Genomic DNA, 27,002 nt, shown 5'->3' on the forward strand with positions numbered 1-27,002 from the left:
CGTTAAAGATAAAAACTTATTTCAATTATTTTGTTTGTGTCAAATTCTATATCCTTTAATTTTAAGGGATTGAATTTATTTGTAGTAGTTTCCAATCAGGATTAGAAGTTGAGTTTGGATTTAATTTTATTCCCTTAAGGAATTGCGTTTCTCTTTTCATTTTCGATTAGTATTAGGACTTTTTGTTGTCTATATAAAAGTCACACGGTTAACGTTAATGAAATATTTTTTTGGAAATTTTAATAAATAAGATAAATTTAAGTTTCTCTATTGATTGGTGTCGTTTCACTAATATGTTCAATCATTCTTGAGAGCGATTTGACATCATATACTGTTAAAAGTCTAGTATTGCAAACTTGAAATATTCATATGCCTATATATATTTGAATATATATTCCAAAACTGTAATTTTATTATATATCATCCTCCTATACTTTTTGGGAAGAACAATACTTTCATTTTCAATAGTGAGGGAGTAGAAGTGTTTATTGCAAATGAGTAGAGATTGCAACAAGCACTCCTAACTTCCACTAAAACACACTTTTAGGAGAGAAAGAGACAGATATTGCAAATTATATGATATAATTAAGCACTCTTGCATCATGAAATATTTATATATTTCCATTTTTGTCATTTCTTCCCACTACTCTCTATACACATCCCTTGTTTGCCTCTCTCTCTCTCTCTAGGCGGCTCTGTTTGAAATTTACCGACAGTTTTGGATTAATTAGACGGCTGTTTTCTTCCCCTTGTAAGATTACAGGTAATCTCTCTACTCAAATCACTTGAATGATAAAATTCACTAATTTGAGATCACTTCAATTAAATCTTAAATAACCTAAATTTAGCTAGAAAATTCTATCCGTATATAAACTAATTGATTATCAATTCCATTAATTATTAGGTAGGCAGCTTTATTATGATTTAAATACTAATCTTACATCTGCACAAATCGACAATACCTCAATCCATTTTTTATTCAAAGTAATGTGAATTGATCCCTTCCTTTTCCCATTAATCCCTACTTTCATTCTTATCATCTGATTTAGCTCTTGTTCTTGCAAACTTTAAGTAAAATTTGCATAAAAAAGGCTGAATTTTTTTCTTCTCTTTACTAGATCAAAATGACTATGCACACAATATGCTTCAAAGAAAATGAAGGGATTTTCCAAGATCCACAGGAGATTCCTCTCTGGAGCGTGGTGGGATCGCCGCTGCCGCCGCCGAATGTGCTGTCTCTGGCCGGAAAGAATCTTCAGTTAGGTGTGGCTAAGGAATCTGGTGAAGATCGGCGAGTTCTTGCAAAGGAAGATTCCACTCACTTCACTGTTTTTACTGGTAATTATTTCTCAAACCCTTTTTTAGACCTTTACTTGAATTGGTAAAAACTAAAAAAGCAACCGTCAATAATTACTAGGTGAATAATGAAAAAGCCTTCTTTGAAAACTCATAATTTATTTGTATGCATATCATTCATTTTCTTATTTACAATTAGAAATAGTGAAAATTGATATTATTTCTGGGTACCTACTTTTTGTTGTAGTAGAAGCGAAGGTTGTTTGGCCACAAGTTTTATTTGTAGATAAGCTTTTCTTTAAACAGTGATTTTTTATTATTTATTTCTTGAGTTACAACTTGCACATTCATTATTACACACATTTAGATGAGTCAAAACTTTGATTTATAAGATTAATATGCAGTATTTTTACCTATTAAGTTGTATTTCATTATTTGTATGGTAGTGTAGAAAAGATCGATTGTAAACATTGGCAAAGTAGATGTTACATAAAATAGCGATGGAAAATCGAATTTAATCATCTATTTTTGTGATCTTATATGATTAGAATTTAGAATCAAGCTAGTGTGCCTTCTTAATCTTGTAGGATTTTTTGGCACACATTATAGTGTTATTTTCATAATCGGATTTGGGTTCAAGGGAGAAAATCTTAATTGATAACATGATAATTAAGAGCTATTTACTAGGAAGAACATTATAATGAAGAATTATAAAAGACCAAAATGTACTAGTATTGGTCCGTCCTAAATTTGATCTACTCCTCGTATCATCAATTAATTTTAAGATAAAATCATAGGTACTAGAAGTCGGTGGTTGGTCTACCATTCTCATATGCTTCAATGAATGAGACCTTTTTTTTTATAAATTATAAGAGTCCTTAAACTTTTGATAACCTATAGAAAAGTCTCTCAATTTCCGATAATTACAATAAAGTCATTTAACATTTAGAAAATTGTAATCCTTTAGTTTCTGGAAGAATTTCATGATAGGACTTCTGTGTTTTGAAAGAGTAACAAAAAGCCTCTTATGTGCGAGCAAAAACCATCCAACTTAGCTCCTAACTAGACGCGAGCAAAACCTATCTGACTTGGATCTTTCATATGTGTCTAAACTATAATGATGAATTGAGAAGGAGTCTCTTGACGATGATAAAGCGCAACTTAGTTGGTAAGACACTTTCCCTTCAACCAATAAATCGAAAGTTTGTGTCATGACATGTGTAAATAATAACCATCAGTTTCCCTCTTTTAAAATACCCCCTCCGTCCCACAATATGAGTTACTCTTGTTGTGGGCACGAGTTTTAAAAAATGTAAAGAATAGTGGGATGGAAACGTTAGTGGAATATGTGACCCACTTTTTTATATTGGTTTTATAATAAAATGTGAATGAACTCAGTAAAGTGAATTAGTGGAATGTATGACCTACTTATCATTTATAGTAAAAATGAAGTATGACTCTTATTATGAGACGGACCAAAATGACAAAGTGTGACTTTTATTGTGAGACGAAGGTAGTACATTTTTATGAAAAGCACCTTGACAAGAGACAAAAATGTGAATGAAAAATGAAGTAGTACCTTGGTACAAGCCTGAACCACACAAGTGATAGAATTGAAGTAGCTCCTCGGTACGAGCCTAATCTATCAATGATAAATCAAAAAAACTCTTAGACGCATGTCTAACTTATTCATGAAACAGCTCATTGATTGATAAGAGTCAAAACTATCAAATTGAAGTACTACCAGATAAGATCATGCTTCCTCTGTTCTATTAGCGTTTGACACGTTTTTTTTCACACTCGTTTTAAAAAAAATGATAAATAGTTAAAGTGGATAGAGAATAATGTAGTTAAGAGAGAGAATACGTTTTACTCTCTCTCCACTTTAACTATTTATTAAAATATTTTTTTTTGAGATGAGTGCGAAAAAGAAATATGCCAACACTAATGGAACGGAAAGAGTAAATTGTTTATCAAACAAATCCTAATTGAAGATCATAAATTGTTTATTAAACTAATTATCACATTGTTCCTTCACTCCAAGTCCAAGATGCGTCGATGGAACGTGAGGGACAATTCAAGCTCGGATTTGGGCAACCACTGGTAAACTCCATTTTTAAATCTTAATACATTTCCATTAATTTTTACATCATTAACTTTTACATGTATATATATGTAATATTGTATATTGTGGAGGCAATACAGATATGTGCTAAGTATCCTTATAACGCAGAGCAAAGCTATGGTATATATCCAGCTCAAATCGAGGTTCGTCCCTATATAATCTATAGCTGAAATCAAGGCTTGTTTCACATATGATAATTTAATTATAATTTGATGGGTAGTAATAGCTTGAAAGACTCGAAACTTATTCTCCTCTGTGCCATCATAACTGAGTCGTATTTCGTTTTTAGTAGCGCTCATGGTATTGTAGAGCCCACATGAGAGTAGATCTTTACCTGTTTTTGTAATTTTTTTCCCAAACTTTAAACTTGACTTATAATATCACAAATTTAAATAGTTGTTAGAATTTTTCCACTATATTAACCGTTTTACTTTATTCTATCTCCACTTATGCATCGATCTTTTTCAGGGAAGTCGTATGATGCTGCCATCGAACGTGGCTATTGAAGGAGGACCCATTTTTGTGAATGCTAAGCAATACAATGCAATCATGAGACGTCGACGGTGTCGTGCAAAGGCAGAATCAAAGAATCAAGAGCTGAAAACTCGCAAGGTAATAATAGGTCCTTAACTTAGGATTCAACAACATTTACATTTTATATGCTTCAGTGACTCAATCTTGTCCTGGCAGTTGCCGAAGCAAGTTTAAATGCAAAATCGGTGAAGTTAGAGAGAGATATTGAAAAAGAGTGATCAGAGCATTGCTAGTAAACGTGACCCATCTCATTATAAAAAAAACTTACAAGAAATAGGAAGATGACTAATTTTTGTGGACAATATAAAATAGACAAAATAAGACTATTACTTGTGGATGGAGAGAATATTATTTAAACATGTGCTTTGGAAAATGATGCATAGAAAGTTATAATTCTATAGTGATTTTCTACACGTACGATCACACTGATTGTTAGGGGGCGTTTGGTGGCTATGTTAGAACAAGTTAAGAGCTATTATCCATGTGCTTGGTACGCATGTTATTCTTAGTGAATAAGTTCATTTTTGGATTTTCTTTGGCGGTTCTTTCCCATTCCAAACTGGCCTAGGACAATATAGTAAGTTATTCAGTCATATTCAATCATAACGTTGTTGAATCCATTCCACAGCCTTACATGCACCTGTCCCGCCATCTCCATGCCGTGCGCCGCCACAGGGGAGTCGGCGGCCGCTTCCTCAGCGCAAAAGGCTCCAACACTGAGGAAAAAAACAAGCAAGCAAAGCATGAGCAGCCGCAGTCAACTGAGTCACAGATGTCTGAAGTCCTAGAATCCGATGGCGGCCATCGTTCCACGAAAACAAACAGTGGCTCCGAGGTTACTAGCTATCTCCATCACTTCGAGTTCGATCTTCTCCAGCCTTCGTTTCCGCCGTTTATGGCTAGTAACTATCTCAAAGTGTGAGGGTGTAGTGAGCGAATCTACTCGGTCGATGGCGTTGGGTTCCCTAGCGATGGGGCTAACGCTGTTGAGTGATATGATTTGTTCACTTGGGCAACTCATTCTTGGCTAATCATCATCTCCTTTGTTCAAAACATAAGTGTGTTGAGGTTTGTAATAACATTTGGAGGGACTTGCATTTCCAGAGCTTCTGATGTTGCTTCTCCCTTTCTGAAGTACTACTTTGTTTGTTATGTTTATCATGTGGTGAGTATTGTGTGTTTCAACTCTCCTGTCGCATGTAAACAACTTTCCATTGTAAAATGGTGTACTTTTGTTTTGTACTCTACTACTTTAATATATTGGTGTGACTGTGTTGTATATATTCTATTTGCTACCAAACATGCACTAATTGTGTGGGGAACATGTATATATGTTAGTATAATTGAAATCGTAAATACTCCCTCCGTCCGTGAAATGTTGTCCAATTTTACCATTTTAGTCCGTCCGTGAAAAGTTGTCCACTTGCTTTCTTACCATTTTTGGTAAATGGACCCCCTTTCTACTAACTCTTTACACTCACATTCTACTAATTTTTCAACTCACTTTTCTTCACATTTCTTAAAACTCGTGCCGAATCAAATTTAGACAATATTTTATGGACGGAGAGAGTACTATTTTGCACATTTTATATACAGTAAATATTTTATCTAATACTCCCCCGTTCCGTAGTAACAGAGACGTTTCTTTTTGGTACGAAGATTAAGAAAAATTGTGCTAGGTGAGTTAAGTAAAAGGAGAATAAAGTGGAAAATGAAAAAAGTTGAGAGATGGAGAGAGAAAAAAAGTAAGAGAGAGTAAAGTAGTGTGAAAAAATGTGTTGATTTTTACTAAAAAGGGATCTAATTCTGTTACTATAAAATGTACAAAAATGACAAAATAATTCTATTACGCTATGGAAAAAGAGGAAATAAATTTGTGAGTGGATATATTACTATTATGGGCTCCACCAAACAACGAAATATAGGGATGTCTAGCCCAATAATGGGGCCTTGAAAAAAGCCCATAGGCACAATCTGTAAGCCCATCTGAGAAAAGCGGGCCGGGCTTCGGTTTCGGCATCAAAACGTCGAGGACGGCACGTGCGTACTTGAAATGTCGGGCCGTCTATTTCCCAACCCCTTCCGCCATAACCACCGCGTGTTCACGCTCACTCCTCTCTCAATCTCACTCGCCGCTCCCCCTCCGCTGCTCGGAAATCCAGAAATCAAGCTAGCTCGGATCTCGAATTGCACTTCTATGTACCACCCTAACGCACAAGGCGGTCGTCGCGGCGGTCGCGGCCGTGGAGGCGGCGGAGCTGGCAGAGGTGGAGGCCGTGGAGGCCGAGGCGAGCAGCGATGGTGGGATCCTGTCTGGAGAGCTGAGCGTCTGCGCCAGATGTCCGCTGAGGTAGGTTTATTTTGGTTTCGTGTGTGTGCGGATTAGGTTCGGTTTCCACTTGCATTTGTAGAGGTTTCTAGTCAGTTCTATTTAAGCAATTTGTAGAGGTATGGAGTTTCTGGTGCAATTAATTGAAGAGGCTAATTGATGTTGACTTACATACAATGGAGAAATTATGTAGGGCATAATAGGTTTTGTAGTTGAATAAATAAGTTGTTAATCAACGTGATTCACTAGCTTTGGAGCTTGAATTCTGTAATCAGATGTTTGAAACCTTTTATCGAACACAATTGAACTTACTTTCTTCTGAGGTGACTCATACGACTAGTGTTATTTTTTTTGCATGGAATATTGCGCAATTGTTGGCATACCTTGAAGTATAGATCACGATCAGATTGGATGCTGAGCAACGCTAGAGGAAATGCTGATGACATGAATATTCTGTATTTCTAGGAAAATATTATGCTTGCCATATTTAGTATGCTATGAATGTGTTTGCATGTATGTAACTATAGATGATGATATGAATTCTGAGCAATAGTAGAATAGATGATGACTTATTCTGTATATCAGTATATATGATAAAATATGTGCTTGTCTAACTTGGTATGCGAACATGGGCTGTAGAAAGTGACAATGGATCCGAATGAATGGTGTAAAAAAATAGAACAGATGAAGACTGGAAATGAGCAGGAGATGGTAATAAGGCAAAAGTTTGGTAAAGATGATCAGCAAATCCTGGCTGATATGGCTCAACAATTGGGTCTATACTTGTAAGTTCACTTATCCTTATAGTATTTTGCACACTACAGTTCCTTATGAAGAACTGCCGGAAATATATCTATCTTAAATTTATGTACATACATTTACTTTTAGGATTTGGCTTGGAATACTTGGGTGACTTAAATTTGTCTTTCTGGCTTGGTATGATATTTTCTACTAGAATAAGTTGAACAAATTTTCAAATTGGGAATACAGTAATTTAGATCTGGGAGCTTCAAATCAAGGTTTGAATCGTCTGATCATAGAAATAGTTTCACGTTCCTGTCGTGTACACAATGATTTTAAACACTTGATGTACAGAATCAACATGTGGCCATTATGCTTTTTGAAATCCAATTATATGCTTAAAATTTGTAATTGAGAAACCACAGTTATGAACTTCACTTATTTATCATTTATTCAATGGGCTTGGATGAAGGTTTAGTATCCTGATAGATTGTTTCTTGCCATCCAAGCCTTGACAGCAATACATATTCTCTCTGCTGCCATTGCCAGCCAATTTGGCCAAATCTTATTGCCATCTAGTGTTCTTGTTAGTGGAGTGAAAATAAATGAGCATTAGTGAAATAATCCTCTGGCAGCAGGCTTGGTATTGAAACTACAGAAATTTGAATAGTTAGGAAGGCAGAATACAAAAGAGAAACATTGCTAGGATGAGAAAAAATACCCTTGAAGTTAGCCACATATATACTGTAGATGGGGGTTTATATTTAGTTATATTACCTTCTTCCAGTAAATGGATATAATAGCCTGCTATTTAACCTATTACTTTGAAATGTGTTTATACTTTATATATATCTTCCTGAAGATATTATCATGTGGTTTTAACTGACTATTTATTTTACTTGTTTTGTGGAAAGGAAGTCATGCTTATAATAAAGGAAAGGTCCTTGTTGTGAGCAAAGTCCCGTTGCCTAATTATCGTGCAGATCTTGATGAAAAGCACGGTTCCACTAAGAATGAGGTATTTCATCATTTTTTTTAAGGGAAAGTATAAAATCTCTGCTTGCTAATGTTGCAGATATGACATATTGCATCTCTCGTTTTGGTTATCATTTCAGATATCAATGTCCACCGAGACCCAAGCAAGAGTTGGATTTCTGCTAAGAAGCTCCTATGTGGCAAAAGTAGTACAAAACATGTCTTCATCATCTTCTGGGCCTGCGACATATCAATCCAAACCTGCTGAAATGGAGAGAGAGGCACCAGTACAATACAATGATACTGACTTCGAGAGACTTAGTATTGAATTAAAACAAAAGCAGGAAAAAATGAGGGTATACATATGGCTTGATATCCTGAAGTTCTGATATGGTTTTTCCAGATATTTTGCTAATGCTGATTTTCTCCTGACATGAAGGAAGGTAATAGTGTAAAGGCAATGCTAGCATTTAGAGAAAAGCTTCCAGCATTCAAAGTTAAATCAGAATTCTTGAAAGCTGTTACAAATAATCAGGTAGATAAAATTCTTCATGTTTGCCGTTTCCATGTGTCATTTCATATCTTAGAATTCAGTTATCTGCTAAACAGCAGTCTCTATTTTATTTTTTACTTACTCACTCCGTCCCCTAATGATAGGAACTTTGGAAATGGCATGGGTTTTAATGCAAAATTGGTAAAGTAAGAGAGATGTAGAAAAAAAAAGTGTGTTAGTGGAAAATAGGTCCCACCTCATTGGAAAAAATTTCCTGAAATGGAAAGTTTATATTTTTAGGAGACGGACCAAAGAAGAAAGAGTTTCTATTTTTAGGAGACGGAGGGTGTATTATTTTTTGTCCACCTATTTTTTCTGGTATATATTTCTGAATCATAATTTAGGTTTTCTTCAATATAAATATATATTTTGTGATTAGGGATTTCTTTATGTTTTTCAAGGTGCTGTAATGTTATTGAGGTAAATTTACACTTGAGATTGCTGAAATTGATTCCTTTTGTGGAGTACTTTGTAAAATTATTGATGTCATTAATTTTTAATTTTTTTTTCACTAAAACCACTTATTTTTGGACCTCCCTCTTATGAGGAACCCGCTTGGTTGGCACCTTGAGCAATGAGGCCTATTTTAGTAATGCTGGCATTTTAATAACTTATTTATCTCTTGCATAACTTCTATTGATAAAAAGAATGCATGCTCAAATTTTCTCTGTATATATTCTAACTGAAGGAATAATCTTTAAGTTTATCTGAAGCATTAGCTTGAACCTTTATTTTGTATCAATTGGCAAGTGCAGGTACTGGTTGTCTCAGGAGAGACTGGTTGTGGTAAAACAACCCAGCTTCCTCAATTTATTCTCGAAGAGGAGATATCATCTCTACGAGGTGGTAGCTGTAATATAATATGCACTCAACCTCGTAGAATCTCAGCGATATCAGTCGCAGCTCGAATATCCGCTGAAAGAGGTGAGAAGCTTGGTGAAACTGTAGGCTATCAGATTCGCCTTGAATCAAAACGCTCAGCTCAAACAAAATTGCTTTTTTGCACGACTGGGGTGTTACTTCGACAGCTGGTAATTTTCTCCTTTGGTATCTCCAAGTCTTGGCCCAAGTTCTCAGACTATATAGTCCTATATTGAGGTTCAGGATGTTAATTACTTTTGTCTTCATTGTTACAGATTCAGGACCCAGATTTAACGGGAATTACCCATTTGCTGGTTGATGAAATTCATGAAAGAGGAATGAATGAGGACTTCCTTTTAATAATATTGCGAGATATCCTTCCTCGCCGTCCCAACCTTCGTGTTATCCTTATGAGTGCCACTATTAATGCAGAGCTATTCTCCAAATACTTTGGAAATGCTCCCACTATTCATATTCCAGTATGTACAACAGTCTTAAGTGTCATAACAGTTCTCTGCAAGATTTACTGTTCTATGTGATGTCCTATGATTTTAATAACTTTATTTTCCCTCCAGGGATTAACGTTTCCTGTTGAGGAATTTTATTTAGAAGATGTGTTGGAGAAGACTCGTTATACTGTCCAGCCAGAGTCTGGCAACTTACCAAGAAATTCAAGAAGAGGCCGTCAGCAACAGGAGTCTAAAAACGATCCTTTGACAGAATTATTTGAGGTTTACTTCATTGTCACTATTTCTTATAACAACTTAATTTTTTAAAAATGGAATGTTACTAGAATATTCCTTGAGAAAGTCAGATGAACCCTTAGGGAAAGGTTCAAATAGACCCCTTGTTTTTATGTACGTTATTAAATTATGTCTGTTAAGATATTAAACAAATATGTTGACATTTTTATTAGACAATTTGCTACTTATTCATTTATCTAGATTTTTCTTTCAAGTTTGTGCATAATTTTACATGATATAGCCATATAGGTTGTAGACAATTTGCTACTTATTCATTTATCTAGATTGGGCTCTAACTGTTTTCTTAGTATATATAGGTAATTTGTGCCAAAATAGTTTTCAATAGACATGATATAGCCATATAGGTTGTACAATGCTCAACTTAGTGCAAGTAAGAGGGGAATGGATATCGATGTTAGCTAACTTTTAGTGTGGGTTTGTACAAGAATACTTTAGGGTTTTCTTTCTGTTTCATTGGGTTAAAGTTAAACACACAGGATTTATTTTACTCATCTCCCACAACCAATAGTACTCCCTCCGTTCCATGTTAATAGAGGCATTTCTTTTCGGCACGAAGTTTAAGAGAGAATAAAGTAAGAAGGTGGATTACTTTTTGTCAGAAATAGAAATGACTCAATTATGTTGGAACTTGAAACTTCCCAAAATAGAAAAATGACTCTATTAACATGCAACGGAGGGAGTACTATGTTTTACTCAAGAGATCTTTTTTCACAATTTTAATGGAAACTATGAAAGAAGAGCTAAATAAATTAGTTTATGATCATAAAGAAAATTGCTTCACATTTCTTGGTGTGTAAATCTGGAAACCAGAATTTATTATTATTATTATTATTATTATTATTATTATTATTATTGTATTTTCTTTCTTTTGTCAACAAATGTGGTAAAGATAAATAGTTGAGGACTTGAAGTCAAAGTTAAAAGATCATCTTTGTACATCCCTTTTGAGTTGAAGAACATCGAGGATGATAATCTGATCTAATTTTGAAAACCAGAGATATTCAGTTTATTTTCTTTTTGTTTCAACCAATTTGATAAAAACAATTATCCTTGTCCTATGTCTGCTTATCTGCTAGTATTCCTTTCACATGTTGATGTGAGATTACTTTAGAAGAACAATATGTCCAGTAACTATTGATGCTGCATTTTCTGTTCTGGAACTCCTATATATTCTACCTTATACATGTTCTCTTATCTGTTTCATCAGGATGCAGATATTGATGTGCTCTACAAATCATACAGTGCAAGCACCAGGCAATCTCTCGATTCTTGGTCTGGTTCTCAGCTGGATTTGGGCCTTGTATGTATCTGAAATATTTATATTTTAACTCTGTACATATACATAATGGAGCAGCAAGTTGTATGAATGGATCAATTAGAAACAAGAAAATCTGGACACCTTGGGCCTCCAAGTACAGCAAGTTGCTGCTGTATCTTGTGGGATAGTCGTACAAAATTTATATTTTTGACAAAGTTAGCTTCTTTGTCATACAGGTGGAAGCAACTATTGAGCATATCTGTCGCCATGAAGGTGCTGGAGCAATTCTGGTCTTCCTTACTGGTTGGGATGATATTTCCAAGCTCCTTGATAAACTCAGAGCTAACATTTTTGTTGGAGACCCAAACAAGTTCTTAGTTATTCCTCTTCATGGTTCAATGCCTACAGTCAATCAGCGTGAAATTTTTGATCGCCCACCCCCTAATGTTAGGTAACCATCGATACCTTTTATATTTAATTTTACATTTGCAATATTTTTTGGCACACAAAGTGGTCAATATATCGGTTCATGATACATGGAGATATTCAATCCCATTACAGGAATAGTTTGATAATCTTCTATAATGGTCGGGTATTTCACTCCATACACAGGATATTGATGGAACGCCTATCATTGTGTTGTTGTGACCATCTGCCATCATTATTCTTGTGTGGCACTCAGTAAATCAAGATAATCAGTGTCTAGCATGACAGTATTACAATTTCCTGGAATTTACCGCTTGACAATTTTCTTTTGGTATCATGACACTGCTTGTGTCCCCTTCTGTTCTTAATAGTCATAGAAAAAGTATTTCTCATTAGTCTGGATTTCTACAGTTCTAGGCTTCTAGCTATAGACTCAGAGTTACATTCATGCTTCATTACATCTAGGCCTTTTGGAGTACCTCGTAAAATAACATTGATGTTTTTCCTGCAGAAAGATTGTGCTGGCAACCAATATTGCTGAGAGTAGTATTACCATAGATGATGTTGTGTATGTTATAGACTGCGGGAAGGCAAAGGAGACTAGTTATGATGCTCTTAATAAGCTGGCTTGTCTTTTACCTTCATGGATTTCCAAGGCTTCAGCACACCAGGTATTTGACAAATAATTTTACTATGCAAGTATCTTGAGTTTACAAGTATTTGTTCCTGTAGGTAGCCTTCAAGGTAAATGAAACTTGTTTTCCTCTGAGCATTTTTACTAATGCTATCTTTTGGTTTAATGCAGAGACGTGGTCGAGCTGGTCGTGTGCAGCCAGGAGTTTGCTACAGGTTATATCCTAAACTTATTCATGATGCTATGCTCCAGTATCAACTGCCAGAAATGCTTCGAACACCTTTGCAAGAGCTTTGTCTGCATATCAAGAGTTTGCAGCTCGGAGTAGTTAGTACATTTTTGTCCAAAGCAATTCAGCCACCTGATCCTCTATCAGTTGAAAATGCAATCGAGCTTCTTAAAACAATTGGTGCTCTAGATGATAGGGAAGAGCTCACTCCCCTTGGTATGTTATGTCTGGTTTGTTTTGTCCTTGAGTTTGTGAATCATTAAACTAACTGATTGTTAAATACCTGACACAACAGGACATCATCTTAGCACATTGCCTTTGGACCCAAATATTGGAAAGATGCTTCTGATGGGTTCCATTTTCCAGTGTCTTGACCCCGCACTAACAATAGCCGCTGCTCTTGCTTACCGTAGCCCATTTGTCCTTCCATTAAGTAGGAAAGATGAGGCAGAAGCTGCAAAAAGATCATTTGCTGGTGATTCTCGCAGGTTAGGCTACAGAAAAGTTCATAATCTCTTCAATTCACAAATAAGTTTGCTAGGTTGATGATTTGCTGCTAAATCGGCTTTTTTGTTTATTTTTGTTTCCTTGTTTCTATTTTGGGGACAGTGACCACATTGCACTTCTCAAAGCATATCATGGGTGGAAAGATGCGAAACGATATAGAAATGAAAAATCTTTTTGTTGGGACAATTTTCTCTCACCAGTAACTATGCAAATGATTGAAGATATGAGATTTCAGTTTCTGGACTTACTGGCCGGGATTGGTTTTGTGAACAAATCACAAGTCAATGTAAGTGTTTAAAATTATAAGAGATCCAGTTTCCATAAAGTCTTGTTCACTTGGCCCATATTAACCAAATTCCAGTGAAAGAGTTTCAAATGTCTTTCTGTTGATCTTTTATTCATGCTATATTTGAGCAGGCATACAATCAGTACAGTTATGATTTAGAGATGATATGTGCAATACTCTGTGCTGGACTCTACCCAAATATTGTGCAGTGCAAACGGAGAGGAAAGCGAACAGCTTTCTACACTAAAGAAGTTGGGAAAGTTGACATTCATCCGGGATCTGTCAATGCTGGCATTTTCATGTTCCCTCTTCCTTATTTGGTTTACAGTGAAAAAGTAAAAACCAGTAGCATATACATAAGAGATTCCACCAACATTTCGGATTATGCTCTGCTGATGTTTGGTGGCAATCTTCTGCCTAGCCAGAGTGGAGATGGCATTGAAATGCTTGGTGGATACCTTCACTTTTCAGCCTCGAAGACAGTATTGGACTTGATACGGGTATATCTGACTCTCTAACCCCTCTATCTCTCTGTACATATACATATCCTAATTACAGCTTTATACATTTGATATCTGTATCTTTTCTGTATATATTTGCACAAATGGACTTGAAACTCGTAATATTAGATGAGTGTATTCTGTGTTTAGTTGAAGCTGATTCTTGATAATGAATTTGCAGAGGTTGCGTGGGGAGCTTGACGGGCTATTAACAAGAAAGATCAAGGAGCCGACACTAGATATCTCGGTGGAGGGAAGAGGTGTAGTCACAGCACTTATGGAATTGTTGCACAGCCAAAATGTGCGGATTAGGTGAATCATAATGATGTTTTCAGTATTATTAAATCCATATCTCAAACTATTAGTACTTTGGCAATTTATCATATGGTACCAGTAATTTGCTATGGAGCAAATGTAATGAATATTGCTACGTATAGAATTATTAGATACTAGTAACATTTACATAAAATCACTATCTTGATGTTTCTAATTTGGCATTCGTCTTTGGACCCAAGAGAGGACTTGATCTAGATGTGTTGGAAATTCAAATTTATGAACATTATTTTGGCTGGTTTTTTAATGTTCATTCAAAAGAATATTCGACGTCGGCGTCTCTACTCTATATTTAACTTGTGTGTTTGGGCATAGGTTAATAAATTAATGTTGTTCGTCTATGGAAAAGACTCGAACTTTCTTCTGAATGAAGAATGACCTTTTCAATTCCGCATGATAAATTGGAAAATTGGTGCAAACCAATATTATGAAAAAAGAATATGCATACGCCAAGCCAAATTCATAGTCTAGAAATAGACATTGTTACTCACTTATACTTTTCGTATTTCTTAAATCCAAAAGTACACACTAAAAAGCACTCCCTCTCCATGATTAATAGTTCTATTTTTTAATTTTAGTTCTTCAGCAAAAACTAGTCTCTCTTTTTTAATAAGCTCTTAACTAGTCCTCTTTTGGGATTAAGTCTGTAACTGAGATATCCACGGCTCATATTCTTTATTAACAATACTCCGACCACTTTATATCTTAATTTTATATTAAAACTAATCTTGCATGTCATCCACTACAAAAACAATGGTAGTTGAGTGAGGGAGTATAAATTTTTCCTTTTCCGAATTTTTGGTTTATTCAATTCGTTGAATAATTTTTTTATTCCTTTGTCTACGAAATAATAATCCATCTTGTCATTTTAGGACGTCCATGAATAAAGTTCCATATATACTTATAATCTCTCCGTCTCATAAAAATATGTGCACTTTCAATTTTCGGGGCATTTCTATTTATAGAAAGTTATTACCAACTCATTATCCATATATACCAATTTATTTACAACTTATACAACTATGACCCACCATTACAACTCATTAAACACTAATAATAACACAAGTCTCACTATCCACTAACACTACTTTAACTATCATTTTCCTCATCTCTCTTACTTTACTAATTGTGCATTAATTCCCGTGCCGTTTCAAATGCCTATATTTTTATGGGACGGAGGAAGTATTTTATTGTTGATTAGTGGGTCTCTCATTGCATATTTGCATTAACTCACTGCACTCACATTATTATAAACTTAATATATAAAAATAGAACCAATATTCTGCTAATTTTGTCCACTCACTCCTCTTTACATTTTTTAAAATTCGGACATCGAGTTATATGGAAAACTTCATATTGTGGAATATTATACTACTACTAGTTAAGCTAGTTACGATTTTGCGTTATATTTTTCAACTTGGTCATTAATCCGTGACCATTACTCTGATACTAGGATAATGCTTCAATGCTCAGAACATTCAACCATCAATTTGGAGGAGAAACGTCTTATCAAGTGAGTGGGAATAGCTTTGCATAAATGCTCCAATATTTTAACTTAATGCTTGTAACTTGTAAAAGTTTAATTTGATTGCTTGACTGTTAAATGTAGGATATGAAAAGCCAAAAAAATTATAAGATCACAACCGAAGTGTGTATGTTTCGAATTTCTGAAATCTTGATACTTATAGAATTGTTCAACTAATTAATGTAACTAAAATGGGCAGTTCCTGCCCCTCGTGTACAAATTCTATGACTCCAAAAATCCAACTATTGACATGGAAATTAAAAAAAATGAAAAACCTAAATTTGCATGGATCCAATAATTATAGTCCATTTTTCATGAGGGATAAGAAGAGATAAAATGGTAAGGCAAGCAAGGTGAATTCCTCCAGGCTCTGGCATGCGCCTTCAAAATCTCCATCGCTCTCTCCTTTATCTTCACCCCACAATCCACCTGCACCACCAAGCACAGCTTCCCCACCACCCCGCTCTGCATCATCTCCGCCACCACCGCCTTCGTCGCCGAGTGCCTCGACACCGCCTGCAGTATCCTCACCCCTTTCTCGCTCGCCGCCCCCGACACCCTCAGTATCTTCTTCGACACCACCGCCAGCCCCGCCGCGTGCCCCACCAGCTCCGCCCTCCCCTCCGCGCACTGGCACAGCACCTCCACCACCCCCATCAACATCTCACACATCCTCTTCTCGCTCGTCTCCAGCAGTAAATCGATCGCCGCTGATACAACTCCGGCCTCGACTGCCTTCACTCGATTCCGCCCCCAAATGCAGACGGAGGCTAGGGTTTTTAAAGCCGATTTCCTCTCCTTTCTCGTGATGTCATCCGATTTCAGAAATTGAGCGATTTCGGTGAAGAATTGGGGGTTTAGGGATGTGAGGGTTGACGGATCGGCGATTTCGGTGATGGATCTGAGGAGATTGATCGCGTAGGATCGCGATTCGTAGCTGCCGATTTGTAAAATTAGGGTTAGGGATTGGATGAAATTGGGGGTGGAGAGGGGTTTGAGGCTGGATTCGGGGAGCTGGAGGGCGCAGAGGAGGCTGAGAGCATCCTCTGCAGCGGGGGTGGTGATTAAGGAGGCGAGGAATTCGGGGGCGCCGGCGGCGGCCATGATGCGGCGGTTGGTGTGGCTCTCGGCGGCGGCGGATTTGAGGGATTGGAGGGAGTGGGAGTGGGCGGCGGAGGAGAGGAGGCGGAGGAGGTGGGGGCGGGTGAGGGGGGGCTTGGGGGTGGGGAGGCGCTGGAGGGCGTGGAGGGTGCACCAGGACTGGATGAGGCGGCGGAGGGTGATGTTGGGGGTGAGGTCGAGGGAGGGGAGGTGCTGCTTGGTGGCGGGGCAGGTGGTCTTTTGCTGCGTGAAGAGCCATTTCTCGATGCTGTGGCGGTCGTAGGTGATGCCGGTGGAGACGGTGACGGGGTCTCTCATGATGGCGAGGGTGATTGGGCAGAGGAAGTAGGATGGGATCTCGATCTCGATTTCGGTATCCGCCATTGCTGGAGAATTTGATTAGGGTTTTGAGATTGATTGAATTTTGATGAGGGATGGAATTGGGGGAGTTGGGTTTATATATGGGAGGGATTCAACGTTTGTGAAAGTCAAAACACGGGAAAATTGTGTGTTGCTGGAGATTGGTTGTACTTGTGTGTTTTAGGACTTTTCAAAGGTGAGATGGTGTCAGAGATGATTGTTTGACTTTGTATATCGGGAGGAAGGGAGCACGTGGTGTTTTAATAGATGCTCCTGCTAAATTTAGTTATTTACAGTTATTGTATCACTCACTCGAATTATTACACTTTGCATGGAGTTCACCAGCCCATTTCTCATCCCCAATCATTTACGCCAACTCATATTCATTTTTGAGTATAACTCACACTAAAAAGTAGTTTTATTCTAATCATTTACATCATCTTTAAGTTTACACCATTTTTAAGTATTTGTCTAACAAAATTTTAGCGTAAACACCAAATTTGGTGTTATTCTATTGAAAAACCAAAAAATGAGTTTGAGTTTGGTGTATGGTTGGAGAAATTATCTACACCAAAAATGAGTTTTGGTGTACGGTTGGAGATGGTCTAAGAGCATCTCCAACAGTACTGCAAAACTTAAAATGCAGTAGGAAAACATCTCCAATAGTACAGCAAAACCAATCCAATTATAGTTTTTTGATGAAAAAATACATATTTTTAGGTTTACACTAAAACTATACCAAAAACCTTTTTAGATTTTGATTTATTGCATTCAAGTCCAAATCATTTTACATTTATCAAACGAACAAAGGCAGGTAGAGAAATGAAAAAGCAAGAAGGAAAGGATGGAAAAAACTTACAGTACTTCAGTAAAATACGCACACGGCAGGTTGGAGAAGAAGATAACAAATAAAAACCTAAATAAATCTATTAATGTTATATAATTATTGATTAGTGGGCTGACCCATTTCCTTATACACGTTTTTTTTATATAAAAATTAATTCAAAAGCAAACACTAAAAATCTAAAATATGATTAAGAATAAAAATATAAAGACACAACCTAATAAAAAATATGCATAAAAAGATACGTGATCTAAATAAAATAAGATTAAGAAGATACAATAAACTTAAAAGTTAGTCTTATCTACGTTATTCTCTTTTTTACTTTATTATTTTCCCACTTTAACTATTTATTATCATTTTTATAAAACGAGTGCAGAAAAGTCAATGGGACTGCTAAAGCGGGACGGATGGAGTATTAATTAATAAGCTAAATACGAAAAAAAACCAGAAAGATTAATAATTAAAATTACACGTTTTTTAATTATATTATATTTATGTAATAAACAATAAATTTTATATATAGTCATATTAATTAATAAGTCTATATGTTATTTGATATAATTTAATTTAATCAAAGTTATTGACAAATTGCTGTGGGATTAGTGTGCAATTTAGATAAAATATATAGATATGATTGCAAAAGTATAAAAAGTAAGTGAGTGGAGAATATTCTTTTTGGTTTGAGTTTAGTGTAAATGATTGGAGCAAAATCAATATTTAGTGTGATATTTACACTAAAATAAGTTTGAGTTTAGTGTAATGGTTGGAGATGGTCTAAGTGTTCTGTTGCATGCGCATGAATCTAGGGTTTCAAATTAATAGGACTATTGCAACAAAAAGGTGAATCCCATTGTCTTGGCGTCCCCACACTCCGGCCCGATATCATGTGAGAGGATTCAATCAGGGTACGCAGTAGCCCATTAAGGGAGAGACCTTAATCCACTGGCTGCCAGAGACCCATCTCCCAAGGCCTCACACTTATGCCTGAGAGATAGAAGCAACTACACGACAACAGTGAAATTTAAACTCGGGTTCATTGCAGCAATATCTGCCCATCTGTTGTCAACTGCGCTGCCATGCGGCCTAATATATAGGATTATATTACATTAGTACTTCCTCTAGACTCTTAAAAATATGCCATATTTGTGTATATGTGAAATAGTAGTATGAAACTAGCAACCACAATTAGTATGGTAAGATGTTTTGCCATCAACTATTAAAGAAGAATTAAGTTGTTTAGTGAGTGAATATTGTGTGAATTATAAGTAAAAAAGTGTTATAAATTATCACAATTAATACTCCTACTTAATCATGATGTAGTACATAAAAAAAAAACTTCCCCCATCTTATAGAAATAGTCATTTTTGGGTTGATTCAGATTTAATACATAATTATTAAAGTAAATAAGATAAAAAAGAAAATAATTAGATTATTGTTAGTGAATAATAAGAATTCACTCCATTAGAGGGAAAAAGTTATCCAAAAGATTACTTCCAACAATATCGGCAAATTAACAATAGAATAAAAAAGAAAAATAATAATGTGGTAAACTTGAAGGAGCTTAAGCCCTTACTTTTTTAAGGCGTGTCTGCCCATGTGTACCAAAATGTAGCTTAGATTATTAGTATGTCATTTAACTCTAATTGGAAAATATATTTGTTGACAAATAAAATGCACACAGTTTACAATATCAATACAGAGTGAAAATTGAAATCACTATATAAATTTTATGGGTTAATTCTGCTGTCAACCTATCATCAATTTTATTTTTAGATTGAACTCACCAAACTTCTATCAAGATATTAAAACGGGTTGCTGACTATGAATTGAAAATTTAAACTGTATCTAAACAAAAACTCAACAATATATCGACATTATTAGAATCTAGAAGTTATCCTCTATATAAAGTCCAACTCAAATAAAGAGGTTTTATACCAATTACTTATTAGTTACTAGAAGATAGCCTCTCTATAAATTCCAACTCAATTAAAGATGTTTTATACCCAACAATAAAAGTGTAACAACTAAAGTCTATCGACGCATATAAAAATAATACCATCGATATACACATTCTAAGTTGAAATAAAGAATCCCCGATAAATAATGTGAAAATGAGACACCTAAGCAAAGATTTGAAGAAACAAAATTAAAGTGTTAACTTTTGAATTTTTATGTCCAAAATTTAATAAGTAATAAACAAAATAGTAGTCTTGCTTACTTCTGATCACGATGCATGTATTTGGCTGCCGACAAAAAATGGTGGGTACCAATTAAATGAAATGAGTGGAAATTTTAAAAAAAATTAAACAAAAAAAAAGTCAGAATTTGGTTTCATATTTGGCTGCTTGGGTTATGCCTGCTCGGGCCGGGCCGTTTCAGTTAACTAAGCCCATGGAATCGGCTCCCTCACCTCTATTTAACAATTTTTGTCAACTCGATTTTAGAGGTTGACTTTATATTTTAAATCTTAAATAAGGTTTTTTTAATAAAGTCAACTTAAAGTGGGGGTTGACAATGGAAGTCAAGGCTTAATTAGGACGAATTATTCATCATGAATTAACGGGAAGATTGTATTGTGCATTTTTTCTTTTTCTTTTTTTTTTATAGAACTTGCTACTAGCCAATTTCCTTGGCGGAAGCATTTTTATTTGTAAAAAAAGCAAAATTGCTAGAATTAATTTATACTCTATAAAATCAAGAAATTGAGTATTTCACTTCATTTATTTATTCAATAATACTTCTAAAATTAAGCATTGTACTTTGTATGTTTCAAACTAAATATTCGTACTTAAAATAAGTGTTAGCTATTTTAAATAGTCGTGAGCTATCTTTTAATTAACTCAAGTAAAAGTCCGGTCAACTCAAAGATAGTTAGGTTTGTGACATTCTAACAACTTATTTTTGAGTCGATGTCGAGATTACTATAACTTTCCTCAATTTATAAACAATAGAATTTTTTTTTTTTTTATCATTTTCGTTTTATATTATAATTATTCGCCTATTTTCAGTGAAAATCATTCTTCACTCATAATACATTTCTTTCGCCGTTAGGTTATTTTCAACATAACCTCATTATTAACTATATCCAACCACAACTCCATTTTTAAAGCATCACATCAATATTTTTTGCATGCCTCGACATGCAATGCATCCACGATTCGAGTGTGTCCGCAGTGGCTATGTTGCGGGTGCCATTACTTATACTATACAACTCATTTTTTATATGAGTCTCATCGTTTTTTACTAAAATTCGTGCCAAATTTTAATAAAATTATGGAATAAAATATGGTTAGAACTTAGATAGACTTTCTAAGTTAATTAATGAGTTTAGACTAGTTTTACAAAAATAGGACAAAATTAAGGTTGCAAAGTTGAAATTGTGGTTTAGAATCAAAGTAAGCGCCGGTGGCCATAAACATGTGTTATATTACGTGGAATTACTGTTTCTATTCTTTTCTTGTTTTGAATCTCTTGATTCCATTATTGATTCCAACAATTTATTTAATTACGCGCACTTAGCTTGTCATAATTTGGAACCACTTGTTTAACATCATTTTTAGACAAGAACGAATCTATGGCCCTACATGTTACACGCAAGCACTTACGAGGTGGACAATTCTAATCCTCATATTTATTTAAAATGTGAATATTATATTAGTATTATCTAAATAGTAGTAAGTGTCGAAAAACACATGAGATCATCTAGAATTATTAATGATTTGCCTCCTCTTTCAATGATGTAGCCACTATTGGGTTTTAAAATACGACCAAAACGTGAAACTAGAACTATACATTCATAATATTTACGAATTTAATTAATTTTGATTTTAATTCGTTATTAATGGGATTGAGAACATAATCACATATGTGCACTCTTCCACTTAATATGTTATTGCAGTGACGTCATGAATGACGATAGTCTAGAAGAACAATTTCAACCGTTTGATTCTTTTATTGCAACTTTATTTTAGTAACTATTTAGATTTTTATTTTATTCTGATAGACTTAAGATAATACAATTGTAAAATAATTACCATCGCCCGCCATCAAAATATAAAAAATGGTGTCCTATGACACGAAAACAACGAAATTTATAAGGATAGTGTTCAATACTAACATTTTTGAATTAATTACGTATTTGTAGTTGGTCAATTTATCATATTATTATCATATCATGCAATATCAACAAAATCGTGTCACCGAGCTATGTTCGTATTGATTTCATACTGATGTGTAGTCACCATTCATTGTCATTTGTAAAAGAATTCGCAACATATTTGAATTGTGAAATTAAAAAATCAGAACCAACACAATGCAAGTATAACAATGAATAAAACAATAATCATTTGCCTATTGCAGACCTTAAAAAAACAAAAAGAAAAAGGAAAAAATCGTTGAAGAAACACCAGAATAACTAGCAACACAGAAAACATCACTGGCATTGATAAGCAGCAACTCATTTTTCGTAACAATGGAGTCGTTCCGTGGATCTTTTCTTCACACAAGGTGGTATAACAACACCACAAACATAGCTTCATTCATCCAAGTACAACAGAATCCGCAACCAAAATTTTTACAACGACATCAGTACATGGCAACATGCTGCACGGTAGAATTAGTCATTTAGCGACTTTGAAAATATGAGTGTGCCAGCGAAAAACACTTCTCCTTCTGCTTCTTGTATTCGTTGTAGCGTAGGAAGAAGTAACTCAGATAGTCGAAATCGATCAGAGACATTTTTGCCTGTCAGAAACAAGACGAAATTGTCATACCAATTACTGCACTCATTCGAATTGATACGTGCATATGAGAATCATCAGTACCTGGATTAAAGCCCACAGTGCCCAGTATAGGTGTGAAGCTAGCATGTAAACATTTGTTTCAGCGTAAAGAGCAGAAATCGCCTCCATGGAAACCTGAAGTTTTTTCCGCCGTTTTTGCTATTAGATTATGAACTTGGGAAGTCATGCATAAGTCATCATGCTCATATTGAGCTCATTGTCCCAATAAGCAAGGTTGAATAAGTACAATTCACAGGCAAATTCACTCAAGATGTTATGTTCATTCCCGAGAAGGCAGAGAGAAAAATATATAAAAAAAACTGGAGATAATTCAAGTTTCATGAGGTTCTTGTTCTATGTAGTATGAATACGATGTAATATAAGTTTTCATGTACCTCATGTGGTCTATCAGGGCTTAGATAGTTCCTGAAGAAGAAGAATTGTTCGTCTTGGCTTGGGTATCTGAGACATGAAAAAGTTCAACAGTAAAACTTCGTATCTTAATCAGCCTAAAAAGAGAAAAGTGACTCTTAGCTTGTTGTTTAGAGAGGACAGAACATACAAACTGTAATCACAGTCGTAGCCAGCATATTCATTGAAGTGATTTCCAATGTCAAAGCCTCTGTAATTGTATGATCCATACTCAAAGTCGATGAAGTAGAGTTTACCTGAAAATTTTCAAGGATACATGGGAGGTCAAGAAGAATGAAATATACCAAGGGATATGATAAAAGCAGCTGATAATAGCTTACATACTGTCCAAGAAATTTCCTCCAAAAAAAACAAAAAACTGTCCAGGAAAGAGTTTTCATTTCCCGGAGTTTTCACAGCTTCACTGAGAAATGAATTACTAGTACCATATATGGTAGCAAAAATTCCCAGTTTTATTTTATTTTTCAATCTCAAGATCTTTTTCCCATATATGAAATCTAATTATGGAAATGTTCAGCACCATTAATGTATATAAACAAAACATATGACTTGACAAGTACAAATAACTTAAGGTTGTACAAATCATTCTTGTATTTATTTGCACCACAGTACTCACCTATGTTTAAATAGAGAAGGATAATCTAAAACACAGCCCAAAGATTTTCCAAACTACCCATACCCAAGCAAGCAAGCAAGAGAGAATAATTCATATAGAAATTTATGCATGGTATGTACCGTCATTGTCATTAAGCATCAAATTCCCAGAAAGCAGATCATTGTGACAATATACGACGGGAGCATTAAAACGATCTGTCATTGCCTGTACCAAAAACATATTTAGTTTATGAATAAAATAGTGTTTTTGACCAAAGTGAAATTTAAACCATAGAAGTATATCAGGATTTTCCAAGACTTCATCAGGATTTTAAACAATAAAAAAGTGTTTTTGACCAAAGTGAAATTTAAACCATAGAAGTATATCAGGGATTTTCCTTGCATTTGGCTACTCCTGATCTGGAAAATAAAGAATGGAGAAATCGCTAGCAAACAACACTTCATCACATTCGGTTTATTCTTCTATTCACAACGATACAAAAGAAATTCCAGAGTTACCAAGCAAATATAGTTAGAAAACAATTTGGAAAATAACTGCATTTTATGATAAAAGAAAGGCAGTAGACATACATAGCACATCTTACAAAACTATTTGGAAGATAACTGAATTTTCAAATAAAAAGAAGACAATAGATATACAAAGTACACCTTGTCATTCAAAGCTTCAAAGCAAAGGGTGTACTGAATTACAAGGCTTCAAGCAATAAACTTTTAAATGAAATAAAAAATCAAGTAGCTGCTCTCTCTTTTTAAAAAAATAAGTAATACTATGATAATAGAAGGGCAAAGCAACAAGACAAATTCCTCTCCCACCATCATGATATAGTTAGCGAAGCAAAAAGTATACCATGACTTTTAAGATACTTTTGGATTCTAACAAGATGAGCTTAAGATATCATCTATTGAATTTTTGAACTAAAAGGACAAATTTATGCGGGACACAGGCAAAAGACCACCTTGAGGCCATTGATTTCTTGATTAATTTCTTCAAACGAAACCATCTCATACTTCTTTTGCTTCACGCTGTCATCAAACTTGAGGGTCAATGCTGCATGCACGATGATGAAAATAAAAAAAAGGTGAAGCCAAACAAACAGTCAAGACGAAACTAAATCAGGCTATAGGAAACTAGAACTACATTTTAGCTAGAAAGATAATCATAGATTACCTCTTGAGAAGAACTTGGAGATGTCATTCCACAGTTGGGGTTCTTTAGAACCAGGAATTTCCACCTCATGGAATCTTCTCAGCTGTTTAGCGATTTCTACTACAAGCTCTGGTTTTCGCATATCTGAAAACAGAAGGTTAGTGTTAACCTGAAGCGAAAGAACACCATCAAAAGGAGAGGATTTATCAAAGAGAGGTAATGCCCATTTCTGATAGATAGGTGGTCCAAGGTGCTTACCTGATGGAGTAAGTGTACGAGCATCAATAAACGATTGCACCATTCCATTCCCAAAAACACCTAGTAACTTGGCACCAAATCCAGCAGCCGAGAGGTATGGGATAGCCTAAAGATAGTATGAGGATTCATATATAATTTGACTTAACTAAAAAGGAAAGGAATTATACACAGTAGGGTTTAAGTAAAGAAGCACCATAATGTGCGGTTTCACTCATTCTAGTCATTGCAAGTTTAGTGAAGTAATTAACGAAGATATCTTTTTCCCCAGAAATACCATAGCATACCTGCAGTTCCCTTTGGCGATCAATAACATATTCAGTATTTGGACCATATAATCTGACTGTCGTACTAACAGAATTTCCATCTCTTTGTCTGACAGACACCTTGAGCACTGTCGAAACAGAAGAAAATTCAAGATTCTTTTTAAGACACCATTTTCCAAAAGAAGCAGCTCGATGAGATTTCCTCATACTACACATGTACATGTACACTAAGATTGTTATTGGAAGAGAAAAAGATACGCACACAGATTTGTAATGCCACCAGATACTGTCTCAAGGGAGAAATCCGACTCATCCAAATTCGACCATTGTTTGAATAAATCTCTGAAAAGCTCCCTGCCAAGAACCATTTACTCAAAAGGTAAGTGAAATGAATCACAAGATTCACAACCAGATAGCTAATTTTTGGTTGATTTAGATTGATTTCTTCCTTTCTTGAATAGACTATAATTGCAGTCTTCGTAGACTACAGTCGACGAAGTAACACATAATCAAAAGAGGAAACATAACAGAGTATAAATTTAGTCATTAACTAGCACCTCTCTGCAGCCCAATCAAACAATCATTCAACAATACGAACAAAGCAACACTGTTGCTACAAATACATGAACTTAATGCTGCGTATACAGCTGCAACATACACCAAAACCTCCGCGTTGAGCAGGAAACACGAAAAAAAGAAAAAGAAATTCAGCTCATTCCAAAACGGTGATAATAAACATAAACGTAAGGAAGAGAGGCAAAAATACTGACACGATGCGAGGCTTCAGTTCCGGTAGAGAGAGGGAGTGGTCGATGGTGCGAGAGGACGACGGAATGTCGGAGCTATGCGTCCCCGCCACTTCCGTGGCGTTCCAAATCTTCTCCGCCGTCGCCATTGATGAAGAAGAATCGCAAAATCTGAACTCCACGACGGTTAAGGATTTTTATATCATTTCCAAAAAAAATCCAAAATCAAATGAATAATGCAACCCGGGAAAGGAAGGCGGTTTTCATTTTGTTTCAATCCCTAATACCCAAATGACAGAAATGCCCCTGGGTTACGCGCCACGCTGCACACATTGAATTAAAAACTGATGAAAAAGTAGTCTTTACAATTTTCAACTATTAACTTCAATTGTTGTTTAGCTTTATTATTAAGATCAAAATAAGCTTATGAGGTTTGCGACCGCGTTTTTTCACAAACACGTTTAATTTGCATACACATTATATCTTTTCCTTTTAACAATTTTTTATTTTCACTTTAATACTCAAAACAATATAAATTTCAATTAAATATATAAACTCTGATCATTACACCATCTATTA

General features: G+C 35.2%; 4 protein-coding genes across 8 annotated transcripts; 2 read left to right on the plus strand and 2 right to left on the minus strand.

Annotated features, from left to right (window-relative positions):
* Positions 1–607: 607 nt before the first annotated feature.
* Positions 608–5,236, plus strand: LOC125211650 (nuclear transcription factor Y subunit A-2-like). Of its 4 annotated transcripts, none has more exons than XM_048111536.1 (6): positions 608–763; positions 1,119–1,338; positions 3,341–3,399; positions 3,493–3,564; positions 3,890–4,033; positions 4,584–5,236. In XM_048111536.1, the coding sequence occupies exons 2-6, from the start codon at positions 1,125–1,127 to the stop codon at positions 4,875–4,877; spliced, it is 783 nt and encodes a 260-aa protein (XP_047967493.1). In that variant the 5' UTR covers positions 608–763; positions 1,119–1,124; the 3' UTR covers positions 4,878–5,236. The 4 variants fall into 4 exon arrangements, with proteins under 4 accessions (XP_047967493.1, XP_047967495.1, XP_047967496.1 ...); XM_048111538.1 differs by having other exon boundaries at positions 3,502–3,564; XM_048111537.2 differs by lacking the exon at positions 608–763 and adding an exon at positions 921–984.
* A 757-nt stretch (positions 5,237–5,993) lies between these two features.
* Positions 5,994–14,598, plus strand: LOC125213615 (RNA helicase family protein). 2 transcript variants are annotated; one of them, XM_048114259.2, is made up of 16 exons: positions 5,994–6,305; positions 6,924–7,069; positions 7,944–8,043; positions 8,141–8,356; positions 8,440–8,535; positions 9,309–9,584; positions 9,690–9,893; positions 9,990–10,145; positions 11,386–11,478; positions 11,673–11,887; positions 12,374–12,533; positions 12,668–12,941; positions 13,021–13,213; positions 13,335–13,518; positions 13,650–14,018; positions 14,200–14,598. In XM_048114259.2, exons 1-16 carry the CDS (start codon positions 6,009–6,011, stop codon positions 14,332–14,334), a joined length of 3,114 nt encoding a protein of 1,037 aa, XP_047970216.2. In that variant the 5' UTR covers positions 5,994–6,008; the 3' UTR covers positions 14,335–14,598. The 2 variants fall into 2 exon arrangements, with proteins under 2 accessions (XP_047970216.2, XP_047970217.1); XM_048114260.2 differs by lacking the exon at positions 5,994–6,305 and having other exon boundaries at positions 7,055–7,069; positions 7,940–8,043.
* Positions 14,599–15,980: 1,382 nt separating this feature from the next.
* On the minus strand, positions 15,981–17,455 carry LOC125210873 (E3 ubiquitin-protein ligase PUB23). Its single transcript, XM_048110487.2, has one exon. It carries the CDS (start codon positions 17,359–17,361, stop codon positions 16,189–16,191), a length of 1,173 nt encoding a protein of 390 aa, XP_047966444.1. The 5' UTR covers positions 17,362–17,455; the 3' UTR covers positions 15,981–16,188.
* Positions 17,456–22,471: 5,016 nt separating this feature from the next.
* LOC125214905 (putative ethanolamine kinase) lies at positions 22,472–26,649 on the minus strand. Its single transcript, XM_048116125.2, has 11 exons — positions 26,448–26,649; positions 25,940–26,031; positions 25,699–25,805; positions 25,415–25,520; positions 25,178–25,300; positions 24,966–25,057; positions 24,130–24,214; positions 23,525–23,630; positions 23,358–23,424; positions 23,005–23,097; positions 22,472–22,924 (listed from the first exon to the last, which is right to left on the minus strand). The coding sequence occupies exons 1-11, from the start codon at positions 26,570–26,572 to the stop codon at positions 22,805–22,807; spliced, it is 1,116 nt and encodes a 371-aa protein (XP_047972082.1). The 5' UTR covers positions 26,573–26,649; the 3' UTR covers positions 22,472–22,804.
* Between the last annotated feature and the right edge of the window lie 353 nt (positions 26,650–27,002).

The sequence above is a fragment of the Salvia hispanica genome, chromosome 3 (assembly GCF_029641045.1).
Source record: "Salvia hispanica isolate PSC_SH4W2 chromosome 3, Shi_PSC_v1, whole genome shotgun sequence".
NCBI lineage: Eukaryota > Viridiplantae > Streptophyta > Magnoliopsida > Lamiales > Lamiaceae > Salvia > Salvia hispanica.